The following is a 13,478-nucleotide window of genomic DNA, read 5'->3' on the forward strand; positions in this document are numbered from 1 at the left end:
ACATGTTTTTTGTAACACTTCTTGGGATTATGTTTTGGATGATAGATGGTGATATTATAAACCCAAGACCCAAAGAGCAGGTCTTTCAAAGCAAAGGAAGAATGAGCGGTTTTTTTTTTTTTTTTTTTTTTTTTGGCTTTTGTCAAGATACAAATGCCATGTCTTTAGTATTAGAGGAAAACCAAGAACGAAGTTCCTTTTGTTTGCCCCCAAATCCTTTAACTTCTGAGACTCACTGTAAATGATGTATCTATTTACACTATATCATATTTGTCATCCCTTGATAATTTTTCATTTTACTGCCATAACGTGTATGCCTTGAAATCTAAAAACGTTTTCTGCCCTCTTGTTTTGCTGAGACCTGTAGCTACTGGTTTGTTGGTTTGTTCCTAATATTTTAGCCCTGTCAAAGTCTCAGAAACCCCACCTCACAAGGGTTATATTTTGTGAGTGTCTTTCCCCAGTCATCATCTTCCCCCTTCTGTCCTGCCCCAGGGATGCCTGGCAGCGGCGTGGCACTGAAATCGTCGCCATCGATGCCCTTCACTTCAGACGCTACCTCGACCAGTTTGTGCCTGAGAAAATCAGACGCGAGCTTAACAAGGCCAGTAACCTCATTTCTTAGTTCATCTGGCAGCTGTCATCTATTTACTGCCATTTTATTAATGCTGAAATTAATGCTTTCTGGTAATTCTTGCAATGTCAGTATGTCTGCCCACAGCTCTCCTGATTTAATGGGTCTGTCAGCTTGTACAAGATGTACTTTCCATTTCGTAATTGCTTGATTACTGATGCCAGATAGACTGTTGGCTTGGTATTAAGCCCCACACATGCATTTAGCTCATCAAGTACTTTTACTTGCTTTGGAACATTATTATGGTAAAACCGTATAGAAATGAATAAGCACTAAAAATTTTTTTCACGCCTTTCAATGACGTCTCTACAAGGTATGCCATCAGGGTTAATACAGATAAACCATAAAAGTTAAGTTCTATTATAGGTGAGATTCACATGTTAATTGTTTTTGATTAGGTAATTTAACATATTTATGATGGAATCTGTGATTTTCTGTGATGCTTAGTGCTGTCTGCTATAATCATTTTTCTAATTGTATTACAGAAATATGAAAATGAGCCATACCTATTGTTCAGATTTTCACTACTGTTAACCATAATAAGTAAACTCTTATCATACAGTAGAGTGCTGATTGTATTCTCTAAATTTAGGGCTTTACCAAAATAGTTGATAATTTCTTCAGATCTTTTACAGCCAAGAAGACTGACCCAATCCTGAAAACCATTGCTTAATTCACATGACTCATGTTTGATTATGAGATTGTTTATTAAGATAATTGCATGGCTACATGTGTGCAAATCCCTACATAGACTTTTGATAATGACAGCAGACTGGTGTACCATTGCAAGGATATTGGGAGCTCCCTTGGATGGGCACATCTGACATTAGGTATATCACGCTCAGCTTCCCCCTGGTCTTACCACAGAAATGGTCTCTCTTGGGGCGCCTGGGTGGCACAGCGGTTAAGCGTCTGCCTTCGGCTCAGGGCGTGATCCCGGAGTTATGGGATCGAGCCCCACATCAGGCTCCTCTGCTATGAGCCTGCTTCTTCCTCTCCCACTCCCCCTGCTTGTGTTCCCTCTCTCGCTGGCTGTCTCTCTCTCTGTCAAAATAAAATCTTTAAAAAAAAAAAAAAAAAAAGAAATGGTCTCTCTTGTGGTGCTCTGCATGTCTAGCACAAACACCTTGCCTTTCATATAGTTAGTAAAATAAACGACCAAATAATCCAGAGAGGCTTTTACTACTCTTACAACTTGGTATGTATTTTGAGTATAATTATATATATTATCTTATATTCTGATCTACTTGAGAATCTAATTGTTGAATGTGTTTTCTTATACATATCTATTAGATTATTTTAATTATTTTAATGTTTAGAGTTCTCAAAGGGGTCTCTTAAAAATTTTGAAGAGGAAATGCACTATTTTCCAAAGTTGAACTTAGATAACAGATATCGCTTATATATATTTTTAAGTAATTCCTCAGAAAAGCGATGCAGAAAGACTGTTCCTTGGTATATGAACAGGTACAATTTCTCTCTTTTACCTGACTTTGTAAATCAGAGATTCTTTAACAAAGAATATCTTTTATTATATTAGATACATTTTAAACGTAAGCCTTTCCCTGTTCCAAACTCTGTTTTTTTTTTTTTTAAGATTTTATTTATTTATTTGACAGAGAGAGAGAGACAGCCAGTGAGAGAGGGAACTCAAGCAGGGGGAGTGGGAGAGGAAGAAGCAGGCTCCCAGCGGAGAAGCCTGATGTGGGGCTCGATCCCAGAATGCCGGGATCACGCCCTGAGCCAAAGGCAGACGCTTAACGACTGCGCCACTCAGGCGCCCCACCTGTTCCAAACACTTACCTTGAAGCAATTATATCCAAGTACATGATGTTTTTATTGTATAGCATATCAAGTAGAAAGAGATTTATCTTTAGATTTTCATCAGATGTTCTTTCTTTATTAAACACATTATATGAATTTGTCACATGGGCATGGTCATTGATACTAAAAGACATTTGTATAAGCTTATAAGCAGTAGGTAGTTTGGAGAAAATTATATGAAAAGGAAATGTGTTTAATCATAATCATACGGTAACACAAATTTAAAGCTTCTTTTTCTTATGGATAAAATTTATATTCCCATAAATACTTTTCTGTAGGAGCTAGATCATTCCATTTTAGAAATTATCTGCAAATATGATCTTTTTAAATGATAACCCTGGGCATAAATAAATCTTTTCTTTTTTAAACTGCCCATAGTCTATTGATGTTCTCTACATTTACTGATACAGCACTAACCTCAGTTTACCTACCCTCAAAGACACCAGAAATTTTAAAGGTGTGAAACCTTGGTACATGTAAATAGGTTGTAAGGATTGGAAAACATTTATTTGTAGAATGTAGAGTCCTTAGGAAACACACTTTATACAGAAAGAATGAGTCTTTAAATAACAACAGATGAAGTTTTATTTCATTCAAGTCAGTCAGTGCCAAGCACACTGCCTTGCTTATGAAAACTTCTCAAAAATATTTGTTGGATGCATTAGTTGGTGATTCATTAAACTTCTTAGATATTACTGACACAGTTTTTTAAGATAAACATTTTATATATACATTATCTTAAATCACTTAAAATGTTATGAATTTATAGGTATTTCCCAAATATTCTTTAAGTGCTAGATAAAGCCCGGTAAGTCCAGTGTTGATTCAAGTATGGAATAGATGAAACCATATGAAGCAGATGGATTGATAGTTATGTCCTTCTCTGTTTCAGCCAGCCATCATTTATGTTAATATGCAATTAAATCTAATTTATAGTTCATAAGAGATTCTTTTCTGTCAAGTGCAGATAGTTTTTTTTAATTATGTAAGTAACAATAGTAAAAGAAGAGCTAACATTAAATGATTGCTTATGATATGCTAGGCACTCTACCTAGCACTTTAAATGCAATGTCTAATTTAATCAGAACCACCCAGGGAGATGTAGATAGTCTTCTTGTCTCCAGTTTGGAGATCATGAAGTTAAATCAGGAAGTTAAATAACTTGCCCCATGTCACACAGATGGGCATTGAAGAAGTCAGGACTTGAATCCAGGTTCCCCTGACTTCAAATTACTTTTTAAAAATGTAACTTCTCCCACATAGTGATATTACTATAACTAGGTCTGTCTTTCCAGACTTTTTACAGTCTTAAATCATTAAGAATGTTCCCTGCATATTCTTAACAGTCTCCTATAAACATATAGGCTTTGGTTACCTCTTCTCCTTTAATTATAATCCTGTACTGTGAGCAAGTCTCCAGTGATTGCTTTTCTTAATATCCTTTTTTGTTTGATAAACTTTTTAAAGGAAATTTGAGGGCTTTCCCCCAGGCTATTTATTAAATTCCCATAAGACAAGGAAATACCACAGGTGTAGAGTAGCCCATCAGCACATGGGCTAACATTGAGAAAGTACCCGGTTTATGGCCTGGCACCATGGGAAGGTACTTGATAAATGTATCTTCTTTCCTTCACTGCTAAATTCTAAAACATTTGATCTTTAGCTGAGAATTAGTTTTCTAATTCTTTCATTGAAAAAGAAGAAAGCAATAAATGATTTTGTTAGATGTCATTGACAACTTAGAGAACTAATCCAAATAACTTTGGGCCTTCTAAATAAAAGCATTCCGTCATTTATTGGTTACATTTACCTATTAAAATAGAGTATGAATTTTAGTCCAGTGACAGGGAGTTTTACATAAACTGACAGCACAACTTGGAGAGAATTTAAGTTAAATATTTACGTCTCACTGTTTTGTAAACGTAGGCTTAAAGCAGAAGTCTATATATTAAAATGCTTTAGAGATGACTTATACAATTCTACTCTTTTATGCCACAGAGAAAGTGAGTAGGAATAGAAAAACTCATTTTTTTCTAGGAAGTAATAGAGCATAAGACCAGTTTTCACCATCAGAATTCAGTGTGGATCTCTGAACTCTAGGGGCTTGTTTGCTACTTTTAGGTATTAGTCTTCAGATAATAATTGAAAGAGCAATCCCACAAAGTGTTTTATCCCCTCTGGAAACAGTCTGCTCCATCAAGGCTCCACCTGTCCTATTGGACCCACATAGTGACCTGCAAACAGAGTTGGTTTTTAAAAGGAAGAATCTGTCTCCTTTTATCTAACTGGTATTGTGAAGCAATGTTTAATCCTATGAGAGATCAGCTGGGTGACATTCTAGAGGAGAATTATCCTTGTAGTTGGAAAGATTTATGACTCCAGCTTGCAAAAGTTGCAAATGGCTCAGCAACGGAAGAAAGAAATCATCTGTGAAAAGTTGTATTTAGCCATGTTAGGCTCATTCAAGTAAGATTAAGTAATGAATATATTTTATAGAGGCTTCTGGATCAGAAGTTGAATAAAGCAAACTGACCACCCCAACAGGAATACCACCATTTACCCTTTTAAATTGATTTCTTCATTTTTTTGGTATTACCCATCAACAAATTTGGAAAGACGTGGTTATTAAACCAGAGCTTGATTAACAAAACCATTCAATACTAGCTGCTGGTATTTCTAAGGAGTTCAACATGTAGGGTAGCTGATATTGCTCAGTTAGTTGGGAGAGTGTTAGAATGGAGGAGGAGTTCAATATCTGATCATTTATATTTTCTTAAATTACAGTTGAGCTTGAACAACTTGGAGATTAGGGACGCCAACCCTCTGCACAGTCAAAAATCTACGTATAACTTTGAACTCCCCCAGAACTTAACTATTAATAGCCTCCTATTGACTGGAAGCCTTACTGAAACATAAACAGTTGATTAACACATAGTTTGTATGTTATATGTATTATATACTGTATTGTTAAAGTAAGCTAAAGAAAATGTTATTAAGAAAAGCATAAGGAAGAGAAAAATACATTTACAGTACTATGCTATATTTATCGAAAAAAACCCTGCATATAAGTGGACCACCCAGTTCAAACCCATCTTGTTCAAGTGTCACCTATATGTATCTCTTTACTTTTCAGGAATATTAGCCCAAAACGTGTCATTTTTAGTGAATTTTTCCTTCAGTCTCTTAATATATAGATTCAGAATAGCAATAGATATACCTAATCCAATCTTTGATTTCACACACGAGGAAACTAAGGTCTGCATAATTCTTTCATTTTATATAGCATTTTAAAATCAATTTACTAATGTTTCAATTATTTTAAAGAGAAAAAAGTCGTTCGTGATCCTACCTTTCAAATAGTTTTTATTTTTATAGGTCTTTCCACATGAATATTTAGTTTCATAAAAATGTGTTCAAAAGTTACCTATAACTTTGTATTTTGCCTACTTAACAATATATTGTAAATGTTTTTCATACTTTCTAATATCTTCATAATAGTATGCTTAATGTCCATAAAACTGGCTGGATTGGCGTACTATGATTAAACTACTATTTTTGAACAATTAGGTGGTCCTAAGTATCTCTCATTATACATAATGTAGTAATAAACCTCTTTGTTATTTAATCACATAACATAAGAAATTTGCAAAATTGTTATTAATCTAAGGATAATATTTTTTTTTAAGTAGGCTCCACGCCCAACGTGGGGCTTGAACTCGGGTTTAACCCTGAGATCAAGAGTCACATGCTGTATCAACTGAGCCAGCCAGGTGCCCCTCTAAGGATATTTTAAGACTTGATTCATGTTATTTTATTCTCTTCCAAAAGTTTCTTTTTTAAAAACATTTATTTATTTTAGAGAGCATTGGGGGAGGGAAAGAGGAAGGAAATCCTCAAGCAGACCCCCTGCTGAGTGTGTAGCCCTACCAAGGGCTAGATCCCAGGACCCTGAAATCATGACCTGAGCTGAAATCAAGAGCTGGCCAGTCAACTGACTGAGCCACCCAGGTGCCCATTTTCCAAAAGAGTCTTAAGGATTTTTTTATATTATGATTGTTTTTAATTCTAAGATCTCAGGAAATCAATATTGGTACCAACTGTGTTTAAGTTAGACGAGTGGTGGTAGGTTATCTTCAAATAAGCAACTCTTTAAGAACAATAATTGTTAAATTATTAATCTAGCAAACAATATAATGTGTTTACATTAAAATGAAAGACATAGTTAAATTATATCTACTTGGGCCTGCTAAACTTATGTTGAAGCCTGAGTTCTTATTTCAGTGTGCATGTGTTCATGTATGTCTGTGCCTGGGTGTTTGTGACCAACTATTCCCCTGAGTACCGTCTATTTCCCGGGTCCAGTTCTAGGCCTGTAGATTTTTACAACTGTTTTCTTTGTTTTATTTTTCACTTTTTTCCAGCCTACATTTCTGTCTTTATGTCATCACTTCCCAGCTGGGCTCTAGTTTTTAACTCTAGATACCAGTGTTTTCTTCCTGTCTCTTGCTTTTCAAATCTCTCCTTTGGAACCTTCAAGACTCCAAAATTACCTTTATCTTCCCTTTCTTCTTCCCTTCCCATCAAAATTCATTCTGAGATATAAGTGTTCACTGGTATCCTCTACTTACTGTCCTAAGATGTGGCTGCTTCGTCTTTTTCTCTTTAAAGTTGTTTATTAGTAAAAATAAATAGCTCTGTCATTGGTGAATATCATGTCAGGATGTGACTGTAGAGTTCGAGCTGGCTTTCTTTTTATTCTTACTGCTCTGATTAATCTCCTCAAGTGCTATCTAGCTGTGGGTGTGGAAAAAAAAATGTATTTGTTGCCAGCGTGGAGCTCTTGAGAACTCCTAGTACCTTTCCCTATGAAGTAAGAACTTGGCAGCACTTTTGAGGTCTCTATCCTCATCTGATCTTTATTTGTTACTAAAGGGTCTCATTACTGTTGTAAAAGGAAATGATTCCCTGATTAGTGACCCTGCTCTGGTCTCTAGCATTTGAGGGATCGCTCTTCTTACTGCAGAAGGGAGAAGCATACGTTGTCTGTCTAAAGGGGACTCAGAGGAGCTTGCTGCCTGTATCTTATTTCTGACTATAGAAATGCTTGGTTTAAACAGAATAAAAGAATTTTGTATTTAATCATTATAAACAGTTATTCTTTATACCTAATTACTTTTGTAGTTTTATATCCTTTAATTTCTGGTTAACTTTTTTAAAGTTTTGATTTGTTTCGATCAAAACACCAAATGCAGGTTAATGTCAGTTTTATAGTCTGTTTTTTGTTATGGCCATTTTTCAATGTATCTGTGGAGGATTTTTGTTTTGTTTTTTAATACAGTTGGTTAGCACTTTATGTTAGTTTTGTCTCCTAATAATATAAATATTTCAAATTCTCTGTTGTTAGGCTCTAGTTTCACCAAGCTATGTTTGCTCATTAAATATGAGTCAGCCCAGGTATAGAGATGGCAGTAGGAAGAGACTAAAGCCATTCTGACAGTATAAAAGAGAGGCAGCCCCAACAGGAGGCTAAGAAATCATCTTCTTCATCCAGGCCTGTTAAGGAGAATTTGACAGCAAACCAAGTGGCAAAGTTATGTCTATTCTGACCGAGTTTGTTCTCCCCTTGTTGGCAGAAAGACAGAGACTCTGTATCTTTTAAGAACCTGCTCAAAAAAAATTGAGCTCTTTGATATTTTTGATCTGAAAGAGATTTTCAGAAGCTCCATGCATCTGATTACACAGGTAATTTGTGAGTTCTAGTGTAAGCTCTGTACCACAGTGTTGAATAATGGTCTGGTACCAACTTATAATTAATATCTGTCAGGATTTACAGCCTAGGAGGGGGTGGAAGGAATAGCCTTGTTAATCTATCCAGACAGTGTGTAAAATAAATTTTTATACCTTTGTGGAAACTTCAGAGAGCAATTTACTATATTCTATGTGTGGGTTTCATAGAAGCATCTTTCTTTATCCTTGGTTTTTCTCTGGGAACATTTGTCACACATCATTCTTTTTAGTTTATTTACTATTATACATAAGCTGTATTTTAGGCTTTGTTTGGTACCAGGAGAGATTTGCTTTGCTATTATATTAAACTTTTTAATATAGTCTGATAGTTTCAGAAAACTAAGAACCCTTAGGAGGCAGAAAAACCAACTGGGCTGACAGCAAAGAATGGAAAACAAACTCTGGGACCTTAAACTGCAGTCTTCTCATATATAAAATTAGCTGTTCCTCTAATTAATACTTAGCCAGCGTCCTCAGGATATATTGTATTTTTCTCAGGTGACTACCGAATTTTAAAATATTCTGGCTTAAAACAGAGCTGTGAAACCAGAGAATCTTAGAGCTGGAGGGGATCTTAAAGGTTATTTTATAACCAGGTATAGGAATCCCTTTTATATGTATAGTTGTTTGTTCATTATCAAGCATTTCAGTGGCAGGAAGCACATTTAAAAGCTAATCACAGTTATTAATCTAGTCCCAATAATTCAGAGACTGAGCACAGAGGAAGCATAATGGAAAAAAATGGTGATCAGAAGTCTTCAAATAAAGCAATGTGTTAAGTGCCTTTCCTTCCTTTAGTTCCTGGTAGTTTGTAATTGGGATCCCATCAGTACTTAAGATCTCTCTTATATTTCCATTCATATTTGTTTGAATCAGATAAAGAAACTGAGACCCATATTGGTTTAAAGGCTTTGATGTGTCTAACATCAAAACAAATAAATACTAGAATTGATCATTTCTTACTCTCTTGTATAATCCCTTTTCCCTCTACTTTGGCCCCGAAAGGAAGAAAGAAAGAGAAAGAAAGGAAGAGAACATAAGCTTGATAATAGCTACTGATCCTAGTACATCAGTCAGAAATACTGTTAGTGTCTAGTCACTCACATGTTGTGATGTTTCTTTCATCCTGCAGGCTTACTGTGGATTTCTCCGTCCTGGAGTTTCTTCAGAGAATCTTTCTGCAGTGGCCACAGGAAATTGGGGCTGTGGTGCCTTTGGTGGTGATGCTAGATTAAAAGGTGAGTAAATAAGTTGTTGTAAGAAGGATAATAGCATTCTGACCAGGGAGAAAAGTTAGCCCTTCAAACTTGGATTTCTAATGTTCTATTGTAATAAGAGACCCACAAAGATCAAAGAGAAGAGAAAAACAATATTTGACACCATCCTCTCTTTTCTTATCGTGTTTAAGGGAATTCTTATTTTTATTTACTATTTTCCTTCAGAGGTCACTTATCTCTTTGATCTACCAGACACAGTATTTAGCTGACTAGAGATATGGAAGAGTACAAAATGACTGTGAAGTTTCAAACCAAAGCCCCCATTAAGCACCTTCCTTGGCAGAAGTGATTTTGATGGACAGAACTTTTTTTTTTTTTTTTTTTGAAGATTTTGTTTATTTGACAGAGAGAGAGACACAGCAAGAGAGGGAACACAAGCAGGGGGAGTCGGAGAGGGAGAAGCAGGCTTCCTGCTGAGCAGGGAGCCCGATGCGGGGCTTGATCCCAGGACCCTTGGATCATGACCGGAGCCAAAGGCAGTCACTTAACAAGTGAGCCACCCAGGCGCCCCTAGAACTATTTTGTTGACTCATGCATTCACCAAACTTGTGAGGTATCTGCCATGTTTTAGGCACTGTGGTAGACTCTGAGAATACAGAGGTGAACAAGATGTGGTCCTTGCTTTGGAATTCACAGTCCAGCGTATGAGAGAGAGGCATAGACAAATGAAGGATAGTAGTGAGTAGAGGTACACATATGTGGAAGTATAGCTTGGGAGAGCTGCGTGAATAACATTTTTGAGGAGCCATTTGGGTACCCAAGAAGGATAAACATTTCTTATGGTAGAAAAATCACAAAATCTGATCAACAAAACTATTGGCCATTTACCAAATTATGACATTTTCTTTACTCTCAGAAAAGTATTAGTTATAGAAAATAGTATTATATCATTACTTAGGAAGGTTACTATTCTATGTCAACCTGACTGGTCTGACGCCAGCTAGGTGTGCTGCAGTATAATCCTGCCATTAACTACCCGGAGTTAGTACAAACCCCACAGGTTAAGGGCAGAGTCCTCCGTAAGACCACCCCTCCTTCAAACTCTAGCTGCAAGTCTGGGGTGGGGTGTCCGCAGGCCACCTATACCTCTGACCAGTTGCCTACCAATCTAGGAGGTTCTCACAACCCCCTTCAAGTCTGATAATTCACTGGAATGACTCAGAGAACTCAAGAAGGTGCTACTACAGTTTTATTATAAAGGATATACAGAGGGTGAGTGAGATCTGGGAGGGAATACAGAGCTTCCATGCCTTCTCCCTGTGGTGTCAACAGCACATCACTGTCCTCACACATCAGCATGTTTGCCAACTTGGAGGCTTCACTGACCTTTGATGTCCAGAGTTTTTATTGGGGCTTCATTATGTAGGCATCGTTGATTAAATCATTGGCCACATCATTGAACTCAGTTTCAGCCCTCCTTCTACTCCCTGGAGGTCAGTGGCTGAAAATCCCAGAGGTCAGTGGCTGAAAATCCCAATCTTGTAGCTATCTCAGGGCCCTCCCAGAGGCACCTCCTTAGCATAACAAAGACAGTATCACTCAGGAAATTCCAAGGGTTTTTGAAATTCTTTGTTATACTGCAGTTATTAAAGTAACAAGAAAACAAAGCAAACATAAAACAACCAGCTGGACTTGATAGACAAACTATGAGTAAAATCTTGTCTCTGGGAACTAAACAATTGAGTCTATCATAATGTCTGAGTGTTATTTTTGTAAAAGTGACACATTTATTGTTTTTTAATCCAGAAAAATATTATGAAGTATGTAAAAATCATCAGAATTCATTGTTAGCATTTTGGTGACCATCCTTTCAGAAGACATTCCTATGTAACAATTTGTGTAACCATTTGACATTAATAACATGACACCATATTGTCTGTGTTTTAACCTCTTCTTCTTGATAACCCTACAGTCTCATGGATGGCTTTCAACACCAACAAATGTAAATGTACTGTCAACATTTTTAATAGCTACATAGCATTCTGTTGTATGTACCTCTCTGTACCATAATTTATTTCAGTGGTTCCCCCATTTATAGACAGTTGGTTTATTTTCTTTATCTTATATTACAAGCAGTACTGCGGTATATAAATATATGTTATATATCATTATTTTCATAGGGTTAATTCCTAGAAGGAGTGAGATTAATGACTCAAAGGACATACATACTTTATATTTTGATACTTGTTGCAAACTGTCCTTCTGAAAGGCTGTATCAATTTATACTGTCTTCCTTGCATAAGAAACCTTACCAACAGATTTTGTCAATTTTTAAAATTTCTCTGAGGTTTAACATTTTTTATATGTTTATTGCCCATTTGTATTTGCCTTGTGAATTGCTTTTTCACTCTTCTGTCCATTTGGCTCTTTGGGAATAGTTTTGACTTTTCATTGACTGTTACTCTTTGTATATTAAGAATGTTAATTATTTGCAATGTTGCAGGTATTTTTCTCAGCTTTTTCATTTATTTCAGCCTATTAGTTTGTTGTCATATGTCGTTAATTTTTATGTGTTCACATATTTGTGGCATGCTTAGAAAAATCTTTTCTGTTCCTTCATTCTAAAGATTTTCTCACCCATATCTTTTTCATATTCGGAAACAAAAACTGCATGTTATTATTTTCAGTGTTTTAAAAATCTATAGAAGAATTTCTGGATTTTATGAAATTCTTTATCATCCTCGATTTGTTTGAAGAAACCTGTTTTTCACTCTGGGCTTATTGATCTTATGACAGATACTTTTTTTCTGTTTTTCTTTTAAGTAAAATGAATGAGTAGATTCATATCATCAATCCAAAAAACCAGGTCTGCCATAAGCCTTGGTCATTTGTGCTGGACAATTTGAGAAGCTTTATAAATGTGTTTGTTTCCTTTCTTTTCCTTACGGCATAAAAATCTTTTTCTCAGATTATAGTTTTGTTTCCCCTGGTGAGTATCAAGCATAGTATTCAAGGATTTTCATTATGTAGTTCATTTTTTCAATTATTGAGATTTAAACTTTAGAGTGACTTTTTGACAACTCCCTCCTCTTCATTAATTTGAATAATCATTAAAGATTGGTGTAGTTATCTATCCTTTAGTGGGGAATTATTTACTAATACTGATTTTGAGAAGAAAGATATTGTGGTACATCTATGTAATGAAATATTATGCAGACATTATAACTGTTGCGGAAATACAACTGCTAACATGGAAGGATGTTTTTGGAATACTGCCAAATGGGGGGAAATGCACAGTATATGCATGGTAAACCATTTTAAAAATTAAATTATGAATATAAAATAATCACAAATTTGAGATTCTCTATGTTTATCCATTTATGTGTAAAGATTAACTATGGTTGTCTCTAAGTGAGTGATACAGATGATTTTTTTAAATTTGTATTTTTCTGTTGTAAACATATATTGTTTTTGTAACAAAGAGTCTTATCAAAAAATTTTCTGGGGTGCCTGGGTGGCGCAGTCCTTAAGTGTCTGCCTTCGGCTCACGGTGTGATCCCCGTGTTCTGGGATCGAGCCCCACATCAGGCTCCTTCGCTGGGAGCCTGCTTCTTCCTGTCCCACTCCCCCTGCTTGTGTTCCCTCTCTTGCTGGCTGTCTTTCTCTGTGTCAAATAAATAAATAAAATCTTCAAAAAAATTTTTTTTCTGACAACATGGATAGATGTTGAGGGCATTGAAATGAGTGAGGCACTTATGTGTGGAATGTTAAAAAAAAGAAAGAAAGAAAGAAAAACAAAAACTAGCTCATAGATATAGAGAACAGGTTTCCAGAGGTGGGGTGTGGGGGTGGGTGAAATGGGTGAAGGGAGTCAGAATGTACAAACTTCCAGTTATAAAATGAATAAATAATGGGGATGTAATGTATAACATGGTGACTATAGTTAATAACTGTATTGCATACTGGAAAGTTGCTAAAAGAGTAGATCTTGAAAGTTCTCATCACAAGAAAAAAAT

At 35.8% G+C, this 13,478-nt stretch overlaps 1 protein-coding gene across 5 annotated transcripts in view; it reads left to right on the forward strand.

Annotated features, from left to right (window-relative positions):
* PARG (poly(ADP-ribose) glycohydrolase) overlaps window positions 1-13,478 on the forward strand; it is a 123,617-nt gene that overhangs the window by 96,000 nt on the left and 14,139 nt on the right. For all 5 annotated transcript variants that reach the window (XM_026481557.4, XM_026481559.4, XM_026481556.4 and 2 more), the window contains exons 15-16: window positions 496-604; window positions 9,378-9,483. In XM_026481557.4, coding sequence (XP_026337342.2) covers window positions 496-604; window positions 9,378-9,483 — 215 coding nt within the window. The remainder of the gene's footprint in view (window positions 1-495; window positions 605-9,377; window positions 9,484-13,478) is intronic.

Source organism: Ursus arctos, unplaced genomic scaffold (assembly GCF_023065955.2).
Source record: "Ursus arctos isolate Adak ecotype North America unplaced genomic scaffold, UrsArc2.0 scaffold_7, whole genome shotgun sequence".
Classification (NCBI taxonomy): Eukaryota; Metazoa; Chordata; class Mammalia; order Carnivora; family Ursidae; genus Ursus; species Ursus arctos.